At 30.7% G+C, this 26,575-nt stretch overlaps 3 protein-coding genes across 3 annotated transcripts, besides 21 other annotated features; all 3 read right to left on the bottom strand.

Moving 5' to 3' along the window:
- Positions 1-1,840: 1,840 nt before the first annotated feature.
- Positions 1,841-2,179, bottom strand: TVAGG3_0052200 (uncharacterized protein; the record flags this gene model as incomplete). Its single annotated transcript, XM_051221077.1, has 1 exon — positions 1,841-2,179. One exon carries the CDS (start codon positions 2,177-2,179, stop codon positions 1,841-1,843), a length of 339 nt encoding a protein of 112 aa, XP_051106063.1.
- Positions 2,180-3,379: 1,200 nt separating this feature from the next.
- Positions 3,380-3,417: a mobile genetic element.
- Positions 3,380-3,417: a terminal%2Cinverted (terminal inverted repeat of Banshee-A3 transposon ID:TVAGG3_0052190).
- Positions 3,418-4,018: 601 nt separating this feature from the next.
- Positions 4,019-5,077: a mobile genetic element.
- A 682-nt stretch (positions 5,078-5,759) lies between these two features.
- Positions 5,760-5,795: a mobile genetic element.
- Positions 5,760-5,795: a terminal%2Cinverted (terminal inverted repeat of Banshee-A3 transposon ID:TVAGG3_0052170).
- A 685-nt stretch (positions 5,796-6,480) lies between these two features.
- Positions 6,481-6,514: a terminal%2Cinverted (terminal inverted repeat of MuDR-4N1_TV transposon ID:TVAGG3_0052160).
- Positions 6,481-7,620: a mobile genetic element.
- Positions 7,621-10,865: 3,245 nt separating this feature from the next.
- Positions 10,866-11,204, bottom strand: TVAGG3_0052150 (uncharacterized protein; the record flags this gene model as incomplete). The annotated part of the gene is made up of 1 exon (XM_051221076.1): positions 10,866-11,204. The coding sequence occupies one exon, from the start codon at positions 11,202-11,204 to the stop codon at positions 10,866-10,868; it is 339 nt and encodes a 112-aa protein (XP_051106062.1).
- A 1,200-nt stretch (positions 11,205-12,404) lies between these two features.
- Positions 12,405-12,442: a mobile genetic element.
- Positions 12,405-12,442: a terminal%2Cinverted (terminal inverted repeat of Banshee-A3 transposon ID:TVAGG3_0052140).
- A 601-nt stretch (positions 12,443-13,043) lies between these two features.
- Positions 13,044-14,102: a mobile genetic element.
- A 683-nt stretch (positions 14,103-14,785) lies between these two features.
- Positions 14,786-14,822: a mobile genetic element.
- Positions 14,786-14,822: a terminal%2Cinverted (terminal inverted repeat of Banshee-A3 transposon ID:TVAGG3_0052120).
- Positions 14,823-15,507: 685 nt separating this feature from the next.
- Positions 15,508-15,541: a terminal%2Cinverted (terminal inverted repeat of MuDR-4N1_TV transposon ID:TVAGG3_0052110).
- Positions 15,508-16,525: a mobile genetic element.
- Positions 16,526-19,767: 3,242 nt separating this feature from the next.
- On the bottom strand, positions 19,768-20,106 carry TVAGG3_0052100 (uncharacterized protein; the record flags this gene model as incomplete). Its single annotated transcript, XM_051221075.1, has 1 exon — positions 19,768-20,106. The coding sequence occupies one exon, from the start codon at positions 20,104-20,106 to the stop codon at positions 19,768-19,770; it is 339 nt and encodes a 112-aa protein (XP_051106061.1).
- A 1,200-nt stretch (positions 20,107-21,306) lies between these two features.
- Positions 21,307-21,344: a mobile genetic element.
- Positions 21,307-21,344: a terminal%2Cinverted (terminal inverted repeat of Banshee-A3 transposon ID:TVAGG3_0052090).
- A 601-nt stretch (positions 21,345-21,945) lies between these two features.
- Positions 21,946-23,004: a mobile genetic element.
- A 682-nt stretch (positions 23,005-23,686) lies between these two features.
- Positions 23,687-23,723: a mobile genetic element.
- Positions 23,687-23,723: a terminal%2Cinverted (terminal inverted repeat of Banshee-A3 transposon ID:TVAGG3_0052070).
- Positions 23,724-24,407: 684 nt separating this feature from the next.
- Positions 24,408-24,441: a terminal%2Cinverted (terminal inverted repeat of MuDR-4N1_TV transposon ID:TVAGG3_0052060).
- Positions 24,408-25,669: a mobile genetic element.
- Positions 25,670-26,575: the final 906 nt, after the last annotated feature.

Here is a 26,575-nt window from a genome sequence, read left to right as displayed (position 1 = left end):
AAGATTTTTCAAAAAAAAGAAATATAATGCGAAGAATTAAGATTAATCACCGAAAAAACAACTGATTTTACTTACTTTAATGATTTTGAAGATATGCAAATTATCAGGAAGAAAGCTCAATATAACAAATAAAATAATATTCTAATTTGCAAGAATGGGTTTAATGACTACGCACAAATACATAGCCTCATACATATCAACAAAGGTCTTGGGTCTCCGAGGTTCTCAATTTCATCAGAAACCGCTATATGATAACCAAGCTTACTCAGATCTACACATAAATACATAGCCTCATACATATCAACAAAGGTCTCTCTACTCTTAAGTTCCAATTCCCAAAATTTTATTTTTATATTTATTGGCAAAAGGTAAAAGTTCCAAATTATCGTATCGTTAATTTTTAATTTGCTTTCAAATTATATTTTTTGTACTTACGTTCAATTTTTATTTTTAATAAATTATTTATATTAAAATTTCGAAATATTCATAAATACATTCAATTCATATAATAATAGTCAATATCATCGTTTTGAGAAGATCAGATCCTACACAAAAACCATGGAGAGGATTGTATTTTCAATGTATGCCTCTGGTCGAGCACTAAAAGCAAAAGCTAGACAGTTTTTAACCTGTATAATAAAAATGTATCATATATCTTTTTGGAAAATAAAAACAAATTTTTATTTATTCAATATTATATAAAAAGGTGTTGATATTGCAGGTTTTTCAGTATGTTTTCCATCCCAATAAAACTCAATATTAATCGATATATCTGAAAAATACGAGGTGTCAAAGTGGTGAATTTCACCTCACTTCGTTTTGCTCCATTAAATTGACTCAATTTCATCCCTTTGCTGAGAATTTTTGTATTTGGAGGATAATAATCTAAATAATTCGAAATATTTGTTACAATAACTATCAGTGCTTGATTTAATGTTTGAATTTGATTGCTTCAAATTGCGCAATTTTAAGTAATTCGGCGTCAGATGTTAATTTTTTGCAAGAAGAATTAAATATATATGTGGGATTTGGTATTGCGTTTGATGTTTTGTTTGTTAATTCGTTGGATAAGGCTTTATCTGGGTTCCACGGATGAATACCATACTGATGCATTGACTTAATCACAAGCATCAATTAAAATTCTTACAATTTTTAACCTTGGTTTTGGGGTATTTGATAAATTATCTTGCTCATATGTGTAAAGCGGAACATATTTTAACCTGTTATTCTTTGATCTCAAAGATGCTGCACATCCTACATCAAATAACTGGAGAACTACTGTGCAGTAAGCTGGAAATGTCAAGAGTTCAATTCTGAAGAGACTCAAAAGTTTGCAAGTAAAATAACTTACTCGGCTGATATGATTATCACCGAATACGATATTATGCTGAGCTGCTGTGATAGCATCAAGACTTGAGCGATATCTCTGGATTTCGATAATAAAAGTTAAATTAAAGATATCCCATATCTTCTTTGTCATCCATCCATAAGATTGTCCTGTAAGGAATGCTCTCACGGAGCGGAGTTCCTGTGAACAATTTTATATTCCTGGAACAATAATAAATGGTTTCATCCGGTATCCTTCAGAATTATATGGGAAGATACTAGTAACAAGCACAAATTCATGCTCTTCTTTGGTTAAAGGAGGGTTGCTTTCAGTGCAGATAACTTTGTAACGCTTTGATGAAGCAGAGATGTTTCATAAATACTCCACTTATTCCATGGATCAATTCCTGCCGTATACTGAAATTAATGTAAGAAGTTAGCAACTGTTGCTGTGTTACAGTACTTTGCTCGTTTTTCCTCATTTTCTTTTGAGCTTTTGATCTCAATGTTGAGATCAGAGCAAACTCTGTTTAACCATGATCTTGAGGGGAGATATACTTCTAGCGAAGTAAACAATTCTTTTTCCTCTTGTTGGAAATTCGTCTGGATGAACAAGGCCAGCTAGATATAAAGCTCTGCTGTATCTATACTCCAGTAATTCGTAGGCAATCTGATAAGCTTCGATTACCTTTTCACATGCAAGACCTTTTGCTCTTTGATTGATTTCACCATAAAAATCAAGTAATTCGACCTCTGAAAGATACGATGGTTCTCCACCATTACATGTGGTTGTCCATACATTTTCCGCAATTGTATGTCGCAACTCTGCAGTTATTGAATCATCGCGTTCCATGTGAAATTCATCTTTGTTATCAGTGTAGCACTTTTTGTTTAGTCTTCTTTTGAAGATTTTACGTTGAATACGAGACAAAACTGCTTTTTCTCAATGAAGTTTACATTTGGCTTTAATGTAATTAAGACTTTTCATGTCACTTTTTGTAAAGTTCATTTTCGGTACGGAACAAATGCATATATTAATGCATTAATTCTAAATGTAATAAATTTTGTATCTTTGAAAATTTCAAAGTTAAAAAAAATTGGACTAATATTATTCGTCTTCAAATGTACTATGCAAATTAAAGTTTTTGGGCTATGGATTCTGTGGGATAAGATTATTGAAATTTTGGATGTTCCTCGAATTGGCCAGAGATTCGAGTGTCAATGCCTTGTTCCATAACATAGTAATTGTGTTTGTGACTGAGCATATTTTTTTCTAAAATATAGAGATTAAAATTGTAAAAATCTTCATTTAAGGAGTTCCTGTTAAATGATTGTGACTTGATTATATTTGTGTCGTTTTTGGTAGTCTCTTTATTCGATTTTGATGAATTTATGTTCGAAATTCGGTATTTAACTAATAAGATTCAGAGTAAAACACTGGAAATCGGATATTCTCTATGCCAATGAACTGGACAATCTGTGTGTTTGGGAGGTGAAATTCCAAATTTTTTTGAAATCCCGAAAATGAAGATCAACCCTTTATTTTTGATTAAGATATTTTACAATTTCAGATTTTTTTGAATACTTTTGATTCGGTTTTGTTAAAAGCATATCAGCTAACTTGTTTTAAAAATCACATATTTTTATGTGGTAAGACGAAATGATGGAAGTGAGGCATATCTCAATATTTTCACCAGATCTTCAGGCATTTAGCATGGATATATAATTGTTATCATGATTTGTATTTAGTAATATTATTTAATCCAACTTATCAAAGCTAAACAAGATAAGAAATGCGTTTTAATTTTTTTTTCAAACAAAATTGAACAAAAAATACACTTAGAAGATATATTTCTTTAAGTTATTTATAGTAATGGAAATAATATGGTATATCTATCATTAACATATAAGCAGATCATACCTCTCTTGTGCCATGCAATTATGAATTAAGAATTTTGTAAATTCAACTGTATATAATAATCTTTTAATTGAAAAACATCATCAGACCAAGAGATGTTAATCATGTGCATCTAATATAATTGTTTTTGTCTAGTGTTGAAAACAGAAATTCATCAAAAGTGACACCTCAGAAAAGCTATAATATTGAATTTTTGGAACTTTTGATAGAGCACGTTTTTAAATATTAATTAAAGTAAATGTATATTTTGTAAAGATTCTTTTTAATAAAAAATAAAATTTTGAAGAAGAACACAAAATCTTCTGAAAAATAATATCACATAAACTCATATTATTTTCTAATATATAACTATTTTATATAAAAATCAAATTCAATGATCTTAAAAGCGAAGGATAAACCTCAAAATTTACGAATATAATGAGTGGGAATATAATGCTTATCTATCATAAAACCATATGAAATATCAATTTTTGCTTTACGCCTAATTTTTGACGACAATTAGCAAAAAATGTTAAATGTTAACACTCAGTCCATTTGAATATGAAAAATAAAATTGACTTTGATTAAATGTTTTTATTTATCATGCAATTCTTCTTGCGACCAAAGATTTGAATAAAATTTCAAAAAATAAGATAGCTTAAAAATAATATACGGTAGTGTTTACTAATAGATGAATAGTATATAAATTCTATTAAAATGGATTTGATCCAAAAAGATATATAAAATTTGATCATAAATAAAATTGTTTAGAAGTCATTTAAAATGATGTAATTATTCAAATTTTGCTAAAACCCATTCCTCTTTGATATATAACTCCCATTTTTGCATTTCTGGCTCGTACCAAAATTTTGAAACTTCGAATAATTCGTTAGGAGTGTAATTACTATTCGTTTTTGGATTAATATCGAGAGATAAATGTGGTGTATTGTTGTATTTTTCAATGAACTGCTGAACTGAGTCCTTGATTTGTTGAATATCATCCAACTCGTCTGGCAAAAACTTTTCTAAGCTTGGCCACAGGCGCTCCACCTTGCCGTTCTGTCTTGGCATATACGGCAAGGTGTGCTTCCAAACTATTCCGTTTTCCTGCATAACCTGGCCGAATTCACCGCGGTTTTCACCGCCGTTATCGGTCCAGATGCAGTAAGGGATAAACTCCTCTAAAAGTTTTCTTAAAATATTCGCTGTTGAGTTGGAAGACTTGTTTTTCAATAATTTAGTTTTGAGAACTTTACGTGTCATATCATTCAATATGGCAAAGAATGGAAAAGAAACATTACCGTGAAGGTAATGAATATCGCAGTGCCATATCAAATTCTTTGATATGGCACGATATTTGGTAGGTGGATCTGCTGGTTTGTAATCTCTTTTTGAAGATAAACCTGATTCCATCATAAATTTTTCCACTTGATGAGGCTTTATTTTTTGTAAATTGTCAAAAATTTGATCTTTTGTCAAATCTTCTATATTTTCAAATTCTTTTGCAATTTCTTCTTTTTCTTTCTCACAATCGGGATTTTGAACAATATTTTGAAACCTTTTAATCAATAAATAAGTTTTTGAAATTCCTCCTTTATATTGTGAAACACAAGAATTAATTAATTGTTTTTGTTCAAATGTTGGTGGATTTGGTTTTCTGCCGCGACTAACTTTTGGTAATTCGATTTCTTGAAGTTGAAATGCTCTTCTTATTGTATTTTCGGCAACATTCAATTTAATTTTACCATTTTCCAATTCAACTTCCTTTCCCACACTTTTGTAATATTCACCTTCTTCTATTCTTCTTTTAGCTTCAAATAGCCATTCTCTGTTTATAGATTTGGCAGTAGTCATAAAAGTGGTCCTTCTTTTGTGATAAGATTCAAATTTGAATGTGGATGATAAATAAAAATCAAAAATAATTGTTATAATTTAAATGAAGAAGTAATTTAAAACGATTTTATTTATGATCAAATTTTATATATTTTTTTGGATCAAATCCATTTTAATAGAATTTATATACTATTCATCTATTAGTAAACACTACCGTATATTATTTTTAAGCTATCTTATTTTTTGAAATTTTATTCAAATCTTTGGTCGCAAGAAGAATTGCATGATAAATAAAAACATTTAATCAAAGTCAATTTTATTTTTCATATTCAAATGGACTGAGTGTTAACATTTAACATTTTTTGCTAATTGTCGTCAAAAATTAGGCGTAAAGCAAAAATTGATATTTCATATGGTTTTATGATAGATAAGCATTATATTCCCACTCATTATATTCGTAAATTTTGAGGTTTATCCTTCGCTTTTAAGATCATTGAATTTGATTTTTATATAAAATAGTTATATATTAGAAAATAATATGAGTTTATGTGATATTATTTTTCAGAAGATTTCATTCTATATGCCTATGAAAAGTACTCTCAAAACTAACTTTTTCCTAATTATAATTAAATCTAGAATATTGTATTATGCTTAGTGTTATTTCATTTTTCTCATTCAATTTAGAATTTACAAATGTCAAAAATTGAGAGCTGTCATTTTGATGAATTTCTGTTTATTACATAGCATTAATAAAAAAATCATTTGTTCTGATTAATATTTATCCAATAATAATATATATTCATTTTTGAATTTAATTAGCTTTTTTAAAGCTTAATATTTAATAATATTATTATTCAACATTCTTAATAAAATAAGATATATGCTTTATGTCTAATATATGTTTTGTAGAAATTTCGAGGAAATATCAAGGTTTCAACATCACTTCACTTCCACCATTTCGTCTTACGAAAGTTTAATTGTATGATTAAATACTTGGGCCATTCTAATATTTCATCTTTTTGAAATCGATTTTGCTCAATAGGATATGTATTAAAATATTTTTCCAATGCATCCAATAAATTATCCGTGCCATTTATTGATATATCAAGAAAGTCGTTTTGTTTTGTTTCTATCGGGGTAATACGATGTGAAAAGTGACAAAAATATACTATGATTTATATTTCATTGTATAATAAAGTCGAGAAGGGAGTCCTAACCTTAAGAAAGGGCTCTCTTCTCGACTTTCTGCTGCAATCTCACTCGAATTGCGCGTATATACTGCTTCTTTCATTAGAAGTAGTATATACGCGCAACAATATGCCATGGCAAGTGCACTTGTCACCACTTTTAATGTTTCTCAAATGCAATGCGGGAAGGAGTGGCAATATAGTACTTGGGTAGTTGTGGAGTTATGTGTTAGGAGAGGGAACAGGACAAATTTGCCACACGGCACTTTTTTTTAAAAAAAATTAATGGAGCGGAGCGATACTCTGCTGCAGGAGCCCCAAGGCTCCCAATCATTACGAAAGGGAGCCTCAGGGCTCCTGAGAATCCATCAGCAGAGGCCTTTTCATTTGGCCTCTGCTGATCAAAGATTCGGCGAAGCCATTCTTCGTCTCAGGAGCCCCAAGGCTCCCAATCATTACGAAAGGGAGCCTCAGGGCTCCTGAGAATCCATCAGCAGAGGCCTTTTCATTTGGCCTCTGCTGATCAAAGATTCGGCGAAGCCATTCTTCGTCTCAGGAGCCCCAAGGCTCCCAATCATTACGAAAGGGAGCCTCAGGGCTCCTGAGAATCCATCAGTAGAGGCCTTTTCATTTGGCCTCTGCTGATCAAAGATTCGGCGAAGCCATTCTTCGTCTCAGGAGCCCCAAGGCTCCCAATCATTACGAAAGGGAGCCTCAGGGCTCCTGAGAATCCATCAGTAGAGGCCTTTTCATTTGGCCTCTGCTGATCAAAGATTCGGCGAAGCCATTCTTCGTCTCAGGAGCCCCAAGGCTCCCAATCATTACGAAAGGGAGCCTCAGGGCTCCTGAGAATCCATCAGTAGAGGCCTTTTCATTTGGCCTCTGCTGATCAAAGATTCGGCGAAGCCATTCTTCGTCTCAGGAGCCCCAAGGCTCCCAATCATTACGAAAGGGAGCCTCAGGGCTCCTGAGAAACCTCTTTGAGAAGGTTTTCTTTAAGAAAACCTTCTCAAAGATGATTGTCAGCATTCACTCAAAATCTACCAAGAGTTTCAAAGTTTCAAATCTATCTGAAATGAAGCTTTGAATCTCTTGTATATCTAATTGTAGAGGTACCTTTTCAAAATGTCTTCTATTGATTAAATTTAATCAGTAAAAGTCATTTTGAAAAGGTACATCTCTATAATTGCTATTGAGCATTCACTCTTGGAACCTTGGAGCTCTTGTGTAGTGCATGAAAACTCCAAGATTCTAGAATAAAACATATATCATAGACATAATTTCTTCAAATATAATTTAAGGTTATTTTTTAAAAAATTAGAACAGCGTAATTTAAGGTTATTGAAAAGTGACACTTGACAAATTTATCCCGCACTCTTCAAAAATAAGGAAATTTTGATAAATATCCTCATCGCTATTATCATAAAAGATTCAATATCCCTTTCGATATTTAATGACAAATTTGAAAAGGTGTTTGAAATTCTTTCGGATTTTGTTGAATTTAACCCAAAATTTATTATTAATTGTTTACAAGAAATTTTATTTAACTCTTCTTGTAAAGAAAACTTTGCCAATATTTTGAATGCATTTGAAAATTCCGAGCTTAGAATATATTTGGATGAATGCGAAGATGAAATCGATCCTGAAATTTTTGACTCTCTCAAAAATATGTATTCAATTTTAAATGAATCTAATTCTCATCAATAATAACATATGAATAAAAAATAAATGGATTTAATTTTTTTTATCAGTTTCAATAGATTACAGTTATTTTTATTTTCTACAATATCTCATTACCAAATCGTTTTAACTCTTTGTATATCAAAGAATAATAATAAGTGACCTGTAATAACCATACTCATAATGGATTAGACCTCAAATTATTTAAAATGTCAATTCAATATTATTAAATTACAATTTCTTTTATTCTAATAGATTTTAACTAGCCAATCATGATTACAAATATTGTAGCCTTCATTAACTCATAATATCGAAGAATATAACTTATATTCATGGACAATTTGTGATTAATTTCCAATAATATATAAAACCGACTCAAATTAATCATGTTGGCATTAGCGCGCATCGATGCTCAATCTACCTGTAGTATTATAAGCTTATATTCCTATTTTTCAGCATTAAAATTGTGAATTACGTAATTTTGTCATAGTTTTACGTAATTTTAATTTTTTTTGATAAGAAAAAAATGACTTTAAGAAAAAACGAGATCACTCATAATCTTTTTCTCAGAAAACTGCAGAGTATACAACAAATGTACTCAAACGTGCATTAAGCACAATACCTGGTCCCCATTTCGCTCTATGGACCGATAATGGTACAAAAAATAAAGAAAAATTGCAAAAACGTTCCCACTTTTTGAGAGGGATGTTTTGCAAAATAATTTTATGGACATCTCTGGAAAGTTTCATTTCAGTTTGATAATATATCCAACACCTATATAGAAGAGCCTTGCTGATTTGACCTGAAAGAGCGAAAGTTAGTTTTTTGATTTGAAAACCCTGCAATTTAATATTGTTAAGGACTCAATGTAGAAATATGATATAATATCATGTAGAGATCAATCATCTTCCAAAAATCTTCTATGTATGAAAGAAAAAAATTTGCAAAACGTACCTCTCAAGAAGTGGGAACGTTTTGCACACTCTCGAAAATAAAACACAATTTCATTAATTATTATGCGAAAGGGGAATTGAACATATTTTTATTCAACCAGATAATCCTCAGGCCAACAGATTTCGCAAAGAGAATTTCCCCAAACAGTAAGATTTTTCAAAAAAAAGAAATATAATGCGAAGAATTAAGATTAATCACCGAAAAAACAACTGATTTTACTTACTTTAATGATTTTGAAGATATGCAAATTATCAGGAAGAAAGCTCAATATAACAAATAAAATAATATTCTAATTTGCAAGAATGGGTTTAATGACTACGCACAAATACATAGCCTCATACATATCAACAAAGGTCTTGGGTCTCCGAGGTTCTCAATTTCATCAGAAACCGCTATATGATAACCAAGCTTACTCAGATCTACACATAAATACATAGCCTCATACATATCAACAAAGGTCTCTCTACTCTTAAGTTCCAATTCCCAAAATTTTATTTTTATATTTATTGGCAAAAGGTAAAAGTTCCAAATTATCGTATCGTTAATTTTTAATTTGCTTTCAAATTATATTTTTTGTACTTACGTTCAATTTTTATTTTTAATAAATTATTTATATTAAAATTTCGAAATATTCATAAATACATTCAATTCATATAATAATAGTCAATATCATCGTTTTGAGAAGATCAGATCCTACACAAAAACCATGGAGAGGATTGTATTTTCAATGTATGCCTCTGGTCGAGCACTAAAAGCAAAAGCTAGACAGTTTTTAACCTGTATAATAAAAATGTATCATATATCTTTTTGGAAAATAAAAACAAATTTTTATTTATTCAATATTATATAAAAAGGTGTTGATATTGCAGGTTTTTCAGTATGTTTTCCATCCCAATAAAACTCAATATTAATCGATATATCTGAAAAATACGAGGTGTCAAAGTGGTGAATTTCACCTCACTTCGTTTTGCTCCATTAAATTGACTCAATTTCATCCCTTTGCTGAGAATTTTTGTATTTGGAGGATAATAATCTAAATAATTCGAAATATTTGTTACAATAACTATCAGTGCTTGATTTAATGTTTGAATTTGATTGCTTCAAATTGCGCAATTTTAAGTAATTCGGCGTCAGATGTTAATTTTTTGCAAGAAGAATTAAATATATATGTGGGATTTGGTATTGCGTTTGATGTTTTGTTTGTTAATTCGTTGGATAAGGCTTTATCTGGGTTCCACGGATGAATACCATACTGATGCATTGACTTAATCACAAGCATCAATTAAAATTCTTACAATTTTTAACCTTGGTTTTGGGGTATTTGATAAATTATCTTGCTCATATGTGTAAAGCGGAACATATTTTAACCTGTTATTCTTTGATCTCAAAGATGCTGCACATCCTACATCAAATAACTGGAGAACTACTGTGCAGTAAGCTGGAAATGTCAAGAGTTCAATTCTGAAGAGACTCAAAAGTTTGCAAGTAAAATAACTTACTCGGCTGATATGATTATCACCGAATACGATATTATGCTGAGCTGCTGTGATAGCATCAAGACTTGAGCGATATCTCTGGATTTCGATAATAAAAGTTAAATTAAAGATATCCCATATCTTCTTTGTCATCCATCCATAAGATTGTCCTGTAAGGAATGCTCTCACGGAGCGGAGTTCCTGTGAACAATTTTATATTCCTGGAACAATAATAAATGGTTTCATCCGGTATCCTTCAGAATTATATGGGAAGATACTAGTAACAAGCACAAATTCATGCTCTTCTTTGGTTAAAGGAGGGTTGCTTTCAGTGCAGATAACTTTGTAACGCTTTGATGAAGCAGAGATGTTTCATAAATACTCCACTTATTCCATGGATCAATTCCTGCCGTATACTGAAATTAATGTAAGAAGTTAGCAACTGTTGCTGTGTTACAGTACTTTGCTCGTTTTTCCTCATTTTCTTTTGAGCTTTTGATCTCAATGTTGAGATCAGAGCAAACTCTGTTTAACCATGATCTTGAGGGGAGATATACTTCTAGCGAAGTAAACAATTCTTTTTCCTCTTGTTGGAAATTCGTCTGGATGAACAAGGCCAGCTAGATATAAAGCTCTGCTGTATCTATACTCCAGTAATTCGTAGGCAATCTGATAAGCTTCGATTACCTTTTCACATGCAAGACCTTTTGCTCTTTGATTGATTTCACCATAAAAATCAAGTAATTCGACCTCTGAAAGATACGATGGTTCTCCACCATTACATGTGGTTGTCCATACATTTTCCGCAATTGTATGTCGCAACTCTGCAGTTATTGAATCATCGCGTTCCATGTGAAATTCATCTTTGTTATCAGTGTAGCACTTTTTGTTTAGTCTTCTTTTGAAGATTTTACGTTGAATACGAGACAAAACTGCTTTTTCTCAATGAAGTTTACATTTGGCTTTAATGTAATTAAGACTTTTCATGTCACTTTTTGTAAAGTTCATTTTCGGTACGGAACAAATGCATATATTAATGCATTAATTCTAAATGTAATAAATTTTGTATCTTTGAAAATTTCAAAGTTAAAAAAAATTGGACTAATATTATTCGTCTTCAAATGTACTATGCAAATTAAAGTTTTTGGGCTATGGATTCTGTGGGATAAGATTATTGAAATTTTGGATGTTCCTCGAATTGGCCAGAGATTCGAGTGTCAATGCCTTGTTCCATAACATAGTAATTGTGTTTGTGACTGAGCATATTTTTTTCTAAAATATAGAGATTAAAATTGTAAAAATCTTCATTTAAGGAGTTCCTGTTAAATGATTGTGACTTGATTATATTTGTGTCGTTTTTGGTAGTCTCTTTATTCGATTTTGATGAATTTATGTTCGAAATTCGGTATTTAACTAATAAGATTCAGAGTAAAACACTGGAAATCGGATATTCTCTATGCCAATGAACTGGACAATCTGTGTGTTTGGGAGGTGAAATTCCAAATTTTTTTGAAATCCCGAAAATGAAGATCAACCCTTTATTTTTGATTAAGATATTTTACAATTTCAGATTTTTTTGAATACTTTTGATTCGGTTTTGTTAAAAGCATATCAGCTAACTTGTTTTAAAAATCACATATTTTTATGTGGTAAGACGAAATGATGGAAGTGAGGCATATCTCAATATTTTCACCAGATCTTCAGGCATTTAGCATGGATATATAATTGTTATCATGATTTGTATTTAGTAATATTATTTAATCCAACTTATCAAAGCTAAACAAGATAAGAAATGCGTTTTAATTTTTTTTTCAAACAAAATTGAACAAAAAATACACTTAGAAGATATATTTCTTTAAGTTATTTATAGTAATGGAAATAATATGGTATATCTATCATTAACATATAAGCAGATCATACCTCTCTTGTGCCATGCAATTATGAATTAAGAATTTTGTAAATTCAACTGTATATAATAATCTTTTAATTGAAAAACATCATCAGACCAAGAGATGTTAATCATGTGCATCTAATATAATTGTTTTTGTCTAGTGTTGAAAACAGAAATTCATCAAAAGTGACACCTCAGAAAAGCTATAATATTGAATTTTTGGAACTTTTGATAGAGCACGTTTTTAAATATTAATTAAAGTAAATGTATATTTTGTAAAGATTCTTTTTAATAAAAAATAAAATTTTGAAGAAGAACACAAAATCTTCTGAAAAATAATATCACATAAACTCATATTATTTTCTAATATATAACTATTTTATATAAAAATCAAATTCAATGATCTTAAAAGCGAAGGATAAACCTCAAAATTTACGAATATAATGAGTGGGAATATAATGCTTATCTATCATAAAACCATATGAAATATCAATTTTTGCTTTACGCCTAATTTTTGACGACAATTAGCAAAAAATGTTAAATGTTAACACTCAGTCCATTTGAATATGAAAAATAAAATTGACTTTGATTAAATGTTTTTATTTATCATGCAATTCTTCTTGCGACCAAAGATTTGAATAAAATTTCAAAAAATAAGATAGCTTAAAAATAATATACGGTAGTGTTTACTAATAGATGAATAGTATATAAATTCTATTAAAATGGATTTGATCCAAAAAGATATATAAAATTTGATCATAAATAAAATTGTTTAGAAGTCATTTAAAATGATGTAATTATTCAAATTTTGCTAAAACCCATTCCTCTTTGATATATAACTCCCATTTTTGCATTTCTGGCTCGTACCAAAATTTTGAAACTTCGAATAATTCGTTAGGAGTGTAATTACTATTCGTTTTTGGATTAATATCGAGAGATAAATGTGGTGTATTGTTGTATTTTTCAATGAACTGCTGAACTGAGTCCTTGATTTGTTGAATATCATCCAACTCGTCTGGCAAAAACTTTTCTAAGCTTGGCCACAGGCGCTCCACCTTGCCGTTCTGTCTTGGCATATACGGCAAGGTGTGCTTCCAAACTATTCCGTTTTCCTGCATAACCTGGCCGAATTCACCGCGGTTTTCACCGCCGTTATCGGTCCAGATGCAGTAAGGGATAAACTCCTCTAAAAGTTTTCTTAAAATATTCGCTGTTGAGTTGGAAGACTTGTTTTTCAATAATTTAGTTTTGAGAACTTTACGTGTCATATCATTCAATATGGCAAAGAATGGAAAAGAAACATTACCGTGAAGGTAATGAATATCGCAGTGCCATATCAAATTCTTTGATATGGCACGATATTTGGTAGGTGGATCTGCTGGTTTGTAATCTCTTTTTGAAGATAAACCTGATTCCATCATAAATTTTTCCACTTGATGAGGCTTTATTTTTTGTAAATTGTCAAAAATTTGATCTTTTGTCAAATCTTCTATATTTTCAAATTCTTTTGCAATTTCTTCTTTTTCTTTCTCACAATCGGGATTTTGAACAATATTTTGAAACCTTTTAATCAATAAATAAGTTTTTGAAATTCCTCCTTTATATTGTGAAACACAAGAATTAATTAATTGTTTTTGTTCAAATGTTGGTGGATTTGGTTTTCTGCCGCGACTAACTTTTGGTAATTCGATTTCTTGAAGTTGAAATGCTCTTCTTATTGTATTTTCGGCAACATTCAATTTAATTTTACCATTTTCCAATTCAACTTCCTTTCCCACACTTTTGTAATATTCACCTTCTTCTATTCTTCTTTTAGCTTCAAATAGCCATTCTCTGTTTATAGATTTGGCAGTAGTCATAAAAGTGGTCCTTCTTTTGTGATAAGATTCAAATTTGAATGTGGATGATAAATAAAAATCAAAAATAATTGTTATAATTTAAATGAAGAAGTAATTTAAAACGATTTTATTTATGATCAAATTTTATATATTTTTTTGGATCAAATCCATTTTAATAGAATTTATATACTATTCATCTATTAGTAAACACTACCGTATATTATTTTTTAAGCTATCTTATTTTTTGAACTTTTATTCAAATCTTTGGTCGCAAGAAGAATTGCATGATAAATAAAAACATTTAATCAAAGTCAATTTTATTTTTCATATTCAAATGGACTGAGTGTTAACATTTAACATTTTTTGCTAATTGTCGTCAAAAATTAGGCGTAAAGCAAAAATTGATATTTCATATGGTTTTATGATAGATAAGCATTATATTCCCACTCATTATATTCGTAAATTTTGAGGTTTATCCTTCGCTTTTAAGATCATTGAATTTGATTTTTATATAAAATAGTTATATATTAGAAAATAATATGAGTTTATGTGATATTATTTTTCAGAAGATTTCATTCTATATGCCTATGAAAAGTACTCTCAAAACTAACTTTTTCCTAATTATAATTAAATCTAGAATATTGTATTATGCTTAGTGTTATTTCATTTTTCTCATTCAATTTAGAATTTACAAATGTCAAAAATTGAGAGCTGTCACTTTTGATGAATTTCTGTTTATTACATAGCATTAATAAAAAAATCATTTGTTCTGATTAATATTTATCCAATAATAATATATATTCATTTTTGAATTTAATTAGCTTTTTTAAAGCTTAATATTTAATAATATTATTATTCAACATTCTTAATAAAATAAGATATATGCTTTATGTCTAATATATGTTTTGTAGAAATTTCGAGGAAATATCAAGGTTTCAACATCACTTCACTTCCACCATTTCGTCTTACGAAAGTTTAATTGTATGATTAAATACTTGGGCCATTCTAATATTTCATCTTTTTGAAATCGATTTTGCTCAATAGGATATGTATTAAAATATTTTTCCAATGCATCCAATAAATTATCCGTGCCATTTATTGATATATCAAGAAAGTCGTTTTGTTTTGTTTCTATCGGGGTAATACGATGTGAAAAGTGACAAAAATATACTATGATTTATATTTCATTGTATAATAAAGTCGAGAAGGGAGTCCTAACCTTAAGAAAGGGCTCTCTTCTCGACTTTCTGCTGCAATCTCACTCGAATTGCGCGTATATACTGCTTCTTTCATTAGAAGTAGTATATACGCGCAACAATATGCCATGGCAAGTGCACTTGTCGCCACTTTTAATGTTTCTCAAATGCAATGCGGGAAGGAGTGGCAATATAGTACTTGGGTAGTTGTGGAGTTATGTGTTAGGAGAGGGAACAGGACAAATTTGCCACACGGCACTTTTTTTTAAAAAAAATTAATGGAGCGGAGCGATACTCTGCTGCAGGAGCCCCAAGGCTCCCAATCATTACGAAAGGGAGCCTCAGGGCTCCTGAGAATCCATCAGCAGAGGCCTTTTCATTTGGCCTCTGCTGATCAAAGATTCGGCGAAGCCATTCTTCGTCTCAGGAGCCCCAAGGCTCCCAATCATTACGAAAGGGAGCCTCAGGGCTCCTGAGAATCCATCAGTAGAGGCCTTTTCATTTGGCCTCTGCTGATCAAAGATTCGGCGAAGCCATTCTTCGTCTCAGGAGCCCCAAGGCTCCCAATCATTACGAAAGGGAGCCTCAGGGCTCCTGAGAATCCATCAGTAGAGGCCTTTTCATTTGGCCTCTGCTGATCAAAGATTCGGCGAAGCCATTCTTCGTCTCAGGAGCCCCAAGGCTCCCAATCATTACGAAAGGGAGCCTCAGGGCTCCTGAGAATCCATCAGTAGAGGCCTTTTCATTTGGCCTCTGCTGATCAAAGATTCGGCGAAGCCATTCTTCGTCTCAGGAGCCCCAAGGCTCCCAATCATTACGAAAGGGAGCCTCAGGGCTCCTGAGAAACCTCTTTGAGAAGGTTTTCTTTAAGAAAACCTTCTCAAAGATGATTGTCAGCATTCACTCAAAATCTACCAAGAGTTTCAAAGTTTCAAATCTATCTGAAATGAAGCTTTGAATCTCTTGTATATCTAATTGTAGAGGTACCTTTTCAAAATGTCTTCTATTGATTAAATTTAATCAGTAAAAGTCATTTTGAAAAGGTACATCTCTATAATTGCTATTGAGCATTCACTCTTGGAACCTTGGAGCTCTTGTGTAGTGCATGAAAACTCCAAGATTCTAGAATAAAACATATATCATAGACATAATTTCTTCAAATATAATTTAAGGTTATTTTTTAAAAAATTAGAACAGCGTAATTTAAGGTTATTGAAAAGTGACACTTGACAAATTTATCCCGCACTCTTCAAAAATAAGGAAATTTTGATAAATATCCTCATCGCTATTATCATAAAAGATTCAATATCCCTTTCGATATTTAATGACAAATTTGAAAAGGTGTTTGAAATTCTTTCGGATTTTGTTGAATTTAACCCAAAATTTATTATTAATTGTTTACAAGAAATTTTATTTAACTCTTCTTGTAAAGAAAACTTTGCCAATATTTTGAATGCATTTGAAAATTCCGAGCTTAGAATATATTTGGATGAATGCGAAGATGAAATCGATCCTGAAATTTTTGACTCTCTCAAAAATATGTATTCAATTTTAAATGAATCTAATTCTCATCAATAATAACATATGAATAAAAAAAAATGGATTTAATTTTTTTTATCAGTTTCAATAGATTACAGTTATTTTTATTTTCTACAATATCTCATTACCAAATCGTTTTAACTCTTTGTATATCAAAGAATAATAATAAGTGACCTGTAATAACCATACTCATAATGGATTAGACCTCAAATTATTTAAAATGTCAATTCAATATTATTAAATTACAATTTCTTTTATTCTAATAGATTTTAACTAGCCAATCATGATTACAAATATTGTAGCCTTCATTAACTCATAATATCGAAGAATATAACTTATATTCATGGACAATTTGTGATTAATTTCCAATAATATATAAAACCGACTCAAATTAATCATGTTGGCATTAGCGCGCATCGATGCTCAATCTACCTGTAGTATTATAAGCTTATATTCCTATTTTTCAGCATTAAAATTGTGAATTACGTAATTTTGTCATAGTTTTACGTAATTTTAATTTTTTTTGATAAGAAAAAAATGACTTTAAGAAAAAACGAGATCACTCATAATCTTTTTCTCAGAAAACTGCAGAGTATACAACAAATGTACTCAAACGTGCATTAAGCACAATACCTGGTCCCCATTTCGCTCTATGGACCGATAATGGTACAAAAAATAAAGAAAAATTGCAAAAACGTTCCCACTTTTTGAGAGGGATGTTTTGCAAAATAATTTTATGGACATCTCTGGAAAGTTTCATTTCAGTTTGATAATATATCCAACACCTATATAGAAGAGCCTTGCTGATTTGACCTGAAAGAGCGAAAGTTAGTTTTTTGATTTGAAAACCCTGCAATTTAATATTGTTAAGGACTCAATGTAGAAATATGATATAATATCATGTAGAGATCAATCATCTTCCAAAAATCTTCTATGTATGAAAGAAAAAAATTTGCAAAACGTACCTCTCAAGAAGTGGGAACGTTTTGCACACTCTCGAAAATAAAACACAATTTCATTAATTATTATGCGAAAGGGGAATTGAACATATTTTTATTCAACCAGATAATCCTCAGGCCAACAGATTTCGCAAAGAGAATTTCCCCAAACAGTAAGATTTTTCAAAAAAAAGAAATATAATGCGAAGAATTAAGATTAATCACCGAAAAAACAACTGATTTTACTTACTTTAATGATTTTGAAGATATGCAAATTATCAGGAAGAAAGCTCAATATAACAAATAAAATAATATTCTAATTTGCAAGAATGGGTTTAATGACTACGCACAAATACATAGCCTCATACATATCAACAAAGGTCTTGGGTCTCCGAGGTTCTCAATTTCATCAGAAACCGCTATATGATAACCAAGCTTACTCAGATCTACACATAAATACATAGCCTCATACATATCAACAAAGGTCTCTCTACTCTTAAGTTCCAATTCCCAAAATTTTATTTTTATATTTATTGGCAAAAGGTAAAAGTTCCAAATTATCGTATCGTTAATTTTTAATTTGCTTTCAAATTATATTTTTTGTACTTACGTTCAATTTTTATTTTTAATAAATTATTTATATTAAAATTTCGAAATATTCATAAATACATTCAATTCATATAATAATAGTCAATATCATCGTTTTGAGAAGATCAGATCCTACACAAAAACCATGGAGAGGATTGTATTTTCAATGTATGCCTCTGGTCGAGCACTAAAAGCAAAAGCTAGACAGTTTTTAACCTGTATAATAAAATGTATCATATATCTTTTGGAAAATAAAAACAAATTTTTATTTATTCAATATTATATAAAAAGGTGTTGATATTGCAGGTTTTTCAGTATGTTTTCCATCCCAATAAAACTCAATATTAATCGATATATCTGAAAAATACGAGGTGTCAAAGTGGTGAATTTCACCTCACTTCGTTTTGCTCCATTAAATTGACTCAATTTCATCCCTTTGCTGAGAATTTTTGTATTTGGAGGATAATAATCTAAATAATTCGAAATATTTGTTACAATAACTATCAGTGCTTGATTTAATGTTTGAATTTGATTGCTTCAAATTGCGCAATTTTAAGTAATTCGGCGTCAGATGTTAATTTTTTGCAAGAAGAATTAAATATATATGTGGGATTTGGTATTGCGTTTGATGTTTTGTTTGTTAATTCGTTGGATAAGGCTTTATCTGGGTTCCACGGATGAATACCATACTGATGCATTGACTTAATCACAAGCATCAATTAAAATTCTTACAATTTTTAACCTTGGTTTTGGGGTATTTGATAAATTATCTTGCTCATATGTGTAAAGCGGAACATATTTTAACCTGTTATTCTTTGATCTCAAAGATGCTGCACATCCTACATCAAATAACTGGAGAACTACTGTGCAGTAAGCTGGAAATGTCAAGAGTTCAATTCTGAAGAGACTCAAAAGTTTGCAAGTAAAATAACTTACTCGGCTGATATGATTATCACCGAATACGATATTATGCTGAGCTGCTGTGATAGCATCAAGACTTGAGCGATATCTCTGGATTTCGATAATAAAAGTTAAATTAAAGATATCCCATATCTTCTTTGTCATCCATCCATAAGATTGTCCTGTAAGGAATGCTCTCACGGAGCGGAGTTCCTGTGAACAATTTTATATTCCTGGAACAATAATAAATGGTTTCATCCGGTATCCTTCAGAATTATATGGGAAGATACTAGTAACAAGCACAAATTCATGCTCTTCTTTGGTTAAAGGAGGGTTGCTTTCAGTGCAGATAACTTTGTAACGCTTTGATGAAGCAGAGATGTTTCATAAATACTCCACTTATTCCATGGATCAATTCCTGCCGTATACTGAAATTAATGTAAGAAGTTAGCAACTGTTGCTGTGTTACAGTACTTTGCTCGTTTTTCCTCATTTTCTTTTGAGCTTTTGATCTCAATGTTGAGATCAGAGCAAACTCTGTTTAACCATGATCTTGAGGGGAGATATACTTCTAGCGAAGTAAACAATTCTTTTTCCTCTTGTTGGAAATTCGTCTGGATGAACAAGGCCAGCTAGATATAAAGCTCTGCTGTATCTATACTCCAGTAATTCGTAGGCAATCTGATAAGCTTCGATTACCTTTTCACATGCAAGACCTTTTGCTCTTTGATTGATTTCACCATAAAAATCAAGTAATTCGACCTCTGAAAGATACGATGGTTCTCCACCATTACATGTGGTTGTCCATACATTTTCCGCAATTGTATGTCGCAACTCTGCAGTTATTGAATCATCGCGTTCCATGTGAAATTCATCTTTGTTATCAGTGTAGCACTTTTTGTTTAGTCTTCTTTTGAAGATTTTACGTTGAATACGAGACAAAACTGCTTTTTCTCAATGAAGTTTACATTTGGCTTTAATGTAATTAAGACTTTTCATGTCACTTTTTGTAAAGTTCATTTTCGGTACGGAACAAATGCATATATTAATGCATTAATTCTAAATGTAATAAATTTTGTATCTTTGAAAATTTCAAAGTTAAAAAAAATTGGACTAATATTATTCGTCTTCAAATGTACTATGCAAATTAAAGTTTTTGGGCTATGGATTCTGTGGGATAAGATTATTGAAATTTTGGATGTTCCTCGAATTGGCCAGAGATTCGAGTGTCAATGCCTTGTTCCATAACATAGTAATTGTGTTTGTGACTGAGCATATTTTTTTCTAAAATATAGAGATTAAAATTGTAAAAATCTTCATTTAAGGAGTTCCTGTTAAATGATTGTGACTTGATTATATTTGTGTCGTTTTTGGTAGTCTCTTTATTCGATTTTGATGAATTTATGTTCGAAATTCGGTATTTAACTAATAAGATTCAGAGTAAAACACTGGAAATCGGATATTCTCTATGCCAATGAACTGGACAATCTGTGTGTTTGGGAGGTGAAATTCCAAATTTTTTTGAAATCCCGAAAATGAAGATCAACCCTTTATTTTTGATTAAGATATTTTACAATTTCAGATTTTTTTGAATACTTTTGATTCGGTTTTGTTAAAAGCATATCAGCTAACTTGTTTTAAAAATCACATATTTTTATGTGGTAAGACGAAATGATGGAAGTGAGGCATATCTCAATATTTTCACCAGATCTTCAGGCATTTAGCATGGATATATAATTGTTATCATGATTTGTATTTAGTAATATTATTTAATCCAACTTATCAAAGCTAAACAAGATAAGAAATGCGTTTTAATTTTTTTTTCAAACAAAATTGAACAAAAAATACACTTAGAAGATATATTTCTTTAAGTTATTTATAGTAATGGAAATAATATGGTATATCTATCATTAACATATAAGCAGATCATACCTCTCTTGTGCCATGCAATTATGAATTAAGAATTTTGTAAATTCAACTGTATATAATAATCTTTTAATTGAAAAACATCATCAGACCAAGAGATGTTAATCATGTGCATCTAATATAATTGTTTTTGTCTAGTGTTGAAAACAGAAATTCATCAAAAGTGACACCTCAGAAAAGCTATAATATTGAATTTTTGGAACTTTTGATAGAGCACGTTTTTAAATATTAATTAAAGTAAATGTATATTTTGTAAAGATTCTTTTTAATAAAAAATAAAATTTTGAAGAAGAACACAAAATCTTCTGAAAAATAATATCACATAAACTCATATTATTTTCTAATATATAACTATTTTATATAAAAATCAAATTCAATGATCTTAAAAGCGAAGGATAAACCTCAAAATTTACGAATATAATGAGTGGGAATATAATGCTTATCTATCATAAAACCATATGAAATATCAATTTTTGCTTTACGCCTAATTTTTGACGACAATTAGCAAAAAATGTTAAATGTTAACACTCAGTCCATTTGAATATGAAAAATAAAATTGACTTTGATTAAATGTTTTTATTTATCATGCAATTCTTCTTGCGACCAAAGATTTGAATAAAATTTCAAAAAATAAGATAGCTTAAAAATAATATACGGTAGTGTTTACTAATAGATGAATAGTATATAAATTCTATTAAAATGGATTTGATCCAAAAAGATATATAAAATTTGATCATAAATAAAATTGTTTAGAAGTCATTTAAAATGATGTAATTATTCAAATTTTGCTAAAACCCATTCCTCTTTGATATATAACTCCCATTTTTGCATTTCTGGCTCGTACCAAAATTTTGAAACTTCGAATAATTCGTTAGGAGTGTAATTACTATTCGTTTTTGGATTAATATCGAGAGATAAATGTGGTGTATTGTTGTATTTTTCAATGAACTGCTGAACTGAGTCCTTGATTTGTTGAATATCATCCAACTCGTCTGGCAAAAACTTTTCTAAGCTTGGCCACAGGCGCTCCACCTTGCCGTTCTGTCTTGGCATATACGGCAAGGTGTGCTTCCAAACTATTCCGTTTTCCTGCATAACCTGGCCGAATTCACCGCGGTTTTCACCGCCGTTATCGGTCCAGATGCAGTAAGGGATAAACTCCTCTAAAAGTTTTCTTAAAATATTCGCTGTTGAGTTGGAAGACTTGTTTTTCAATAATTTAGTTTTGAGAACTTTACGTGTCATATCATTCAATATGGCAAAGAATGGAAAAGAAACATTACCGTGAAGGTAATGAATATCGCAGTGCCATATCAAATTCTTTGATATGGCACGATATTTGGTAGGTGGATCTGCTGGTTTGTAATCTCTTTTTGAAGATAAACCTGATTCCATCATAAATTTTTCCACTTGATGAGGCTTTATTTTTTGTAAATTGTCAAAAATTTGATCTTTTGTCAAATCTTCTATATTTTCAAATTCTTTTGCAATTTCTTCTTTTTCTTTCTCACAATCGGGATTTTGAACAATATTTTGAAACCTTTTAATCAATAAATAAGTTTTTGAAATTCCTCCTTTATATTGTGAAACACAAGAATTAATTAATTGTTTTTGTTCAAATGTTGGTGGATTTGGTTTTCTGCCGCGACTAACTTTTGGTAATTCGATTTCTTGAAGTTGAAATGCTCTTCTTATTGTATTTTCGGCAACATTCAATTTAATTTTACCATTTTCCAATTCAACTTCCTTTCCCACACTTTTGTAATATTCACCTTCTTCTATTCTTCTTTTAGCTTCAAATAGCCATTCTCTGTTTATAGATTTGGCAGTAGTCATAAAAGTGGTCCTTCTTTTGTGATAAGATTCAAATTTGAATGTGGATGATAAATAAAAATCAAAAATAATTGTTATAATTTAAATGAAGAAGTAATTTAAAACGATTTTATTTATGATCAAATTTTATATATTTTTTTGGATCAAATCCATTTTAATAGAATTTATATACTATTCATCTATTAGTAAACACTACCGTATATTATTTTTAAGCTATCTTATTTTTTGAACTTTTATTCAAATCTTTGGTCGCAAGAAGAATTGCATGATAAATAAAAACATTTAATCAAAGTCAATTTTATTTTTCATATTCAAATGGACTGAGTGTTAACATTTAACATTTTTTGCTAATTGTCGTCAAAAATTAGGCGTAAAGCAAAAATTGATATTTCATATGGTTTTATGATAGATAAGCATTATATTCCCACTCATTATATTCGTAAATTTTGAGGTTTATCCTTCGCTTTTAAGATCATTGAATTTGATTTTTATATAAAATAGTTATATATTAGAAAATAATATGAGTTTATGTGATATTATTTTTCAGAAGATTTCATTCTATATGCCTATGAAAAGTACTCTCAAAACTAACTTTTTCCTAATTATAATTAAATCTAGAATATTGTATTATGCTTAGTGTTATTTCATTTTTCTCATTCAATTTAGAATTTACAAATGTCAAAAATTGAGAGCTGTCACTTTTGATGAATTTCTGTTTATTACATAGCATTAATAAAAAAATCATTTGTTCTGATTAATATTTATCCAATAATAATATATATTCATTTTTGAATTTAATTAGCTTTTTTAAAGCTTAATATTTAATAATATTATTATTCAACATTCTTAATAAAATAAGATATATGCTTTATGTCTAATATATGTTTTGTAGAAATTTCGAGGAAATATCAAGGTTTCAACATCACTTCACTTCCACCATTTCGTCTTACGAAAGTTTAATTGTATGATTAAATACTTGGGCCATTCTAATATTTCATCTTTTTGAAATCGATTTTGCTCATAGGATATGTATTAAAATATTTTTCCAATGCATCCAATAAATTATCCGTGCCATTTATTGATATATCAAGAAAGTCGTTTTGTTTTGTTTCTATCGGGGTAATACGATGTGAAAAGTGACAAAAATATACTATGATTTATATTTCATTGTATAATAAAGTCGAGAAGGGAGTCCTAACCTTAAGAAAGGGCTCTCTTCTCGACTTTCTGCTGCAATCTCACTCGAATTGCGCGTATATACTGCTTCTTTCATTAGAAGTAGTATATACGCGCAACAATATGCCATGGCAAGTGCACTTGTCGCCACTTTTAATGTTTCTCAAATGCAATGCGGGAAGGAGTGGCAATATAGTACTTGGGTAGTTGTGGAGTTATGTGTTAGGAGAGGGAACAGGACAAATTTGCCACACGGCACTTTTTTTTAAAAAAAATTAATGGAGCGGAGCGATACTCTGCTGCAGGAGCCCCAAGGCTCCCAATCATTACGAAAGGGAGCCTCAGGGCTCCTGAGAATCCATCAGCAGAGGCCTTTTCATTTGGCCTCTGCTGATCAAAGATTCGGCGAAGCCATTCTTCGTCTCAGGAGCCCCAAGGCTCCCAATCATTACGAAAGGGAGCCTCAGGGCTCCTGAGAATCCATCAGCAGAGGCCTTTTCATTTGGCCTCTGCTGATCAAAGATTCGGCGAAGCCATTCTTCGTCTCAGGAGCCCCAAGGCTCCCAATCATTACGAAAGGGAGCCTCAGGGCTCCTGAGAATCCATCAGTAGAGGCCTTTTCATTTGGCCTCTGCTGATCAAAGATTCGGCGAAGCCATTCTTCGTCTCAGGAGCCCCAAGGCTCCCAATCATTACGAAAGGGAGCCTCAGGGCTCCTGAGAATCCATCAGCAGAGGCCTTTTCATTTGGCCTCTGCTGATCAAAGATTCGGCGAAGCCATTCTTCGTCTCAGGAGCCCCAAGGCTCCCAATCATTACGAAAGGGAGCCTCAGGGCTCCTGAGAATCCATCAGTAGAGGCCTTTTCATTTGGCCTCTGCTGATCAAAGATTCGGCGAAGCCATTCTTCGTCTCAGGAGCCCCAAGGCTCCCAATCATTACGAAAGGGAGCCTCAGGGCTCCTGAGAATCCATCAGTAGAGGCCTTTTCATTTGGCCTCTGCTGATCAAAGATTCGGCGAAGCCATTCTTCGTCTCAGGAGCCCCAAGGCTCCCAATCATTACGAAAGGGAGCCTCAGGGCTCCTGAGAAACCTCTTTGAGAAGGTTTTCTTTAAGAAAACCTTCTCAAAGATGATTGTCAGCATTCACTCAAAATCTACCAAGAGTTTCAAAGTTTCAAATCTATCTGAAATGAAGCTTTGAATCTCTTGTATATCTAATTGTAGAGGTACCTTTTCAAAATGTCTTCTATTGATTAAATTTAATCAGTAAAAGTCATTTTGAAAAGGTACATCTCTATAATTGCTATTGAGCATTCACTCTTGGAACCTTGGAGCTCTTGTGTAGTGCATGAAAACTCCAAGATTCTAGAATAAAACATATATCATAGACATAATTTCTTCAAATATAATTTAAGGTTATTTTTTAAAAAATTAGAACAGCGTAATTTAAGGTTATTGAAAAGTGACACTTGACAAATTTATCCCGCACTCTTCAAAAATAAGGAAATTTTGATAAATATCCTCATCGCTATTATCATAAAAGATTCAATATCCCTTTCGATATTTAATGACAAATTTGAAAAGGTGTTTGAAATTCTTTCGGATTTTGTTGAATTTAACCCAAAATTTATTATTAATTGTTTACAAGAAATTTTATTTAACTCTTCTTGTAAAGAAAACTTTGCCAATATTTTGAATGCATTTGAAAATTCCGAGCTTAGAATATATTTGGATGAATGCGAAGATGAAATCGATCCTGAAATTTTTGACTCTCTCAAAAATATGTATTCAATTTTAAATGAATCTAATTCTCATCAATAATAACATATGAATAAAAAATAAATGGATTTAATTTTTTTTATCAGTTTCAATAGATTACAGTTATTTTTATTTTCTACAATATCTCATTACCAAATCGTTTTAACTCTTTGTATATCAAAGAATAATAATAAGTGACCTGTAATAACCATACTCATAATGGATTAGACCTCAAATTATTTAAAATGTCAATTCAATATTATTAAATTACAATTTCTTTTATTCTAATAGATTTTAACTAGCCAATCATGATTACAAATATTGTAGCCTTCATTAACTCATAATATCGAAGAATATAACTTATATTCATGGACAATTTGTGATTAATTTCCAATAATATATAAAACCGACTCAAATTAATCATGTTGGCATTAGCGCGCATCGATGCTCAATCTACCTGTAGTATTATAAGCTTATATTCCTATTTTTCAGCATTAAAATTGTGAATTACGTAATTTTGTCATAGTTTTACGTAATTTTAATTTTTTTTGATAAGAAAAAAATGACTTTAAGAAAAAACGAGATCACTCATAATCTTTTTCTCAGAAAACTGCAGAGTATACAACAAATGTACTCAAA

Source organism: Trichomonas vaginalis, chromosome IV (assembly GCF_026262505.1).
Source record: "Trichomonas vaginalis G3 chromosome IV, whole genome shotgun sequence".
In the NCBI taxonomy this organism is placed as follows: Eukaryota; Parabasalia; order Trichomonadida; family Trichomonadidae; genus Trichomonas; species Trichomonas vaginalis.
This window is presented reverse-complemented; position numbering and strand designations above follow the sequence as displayed.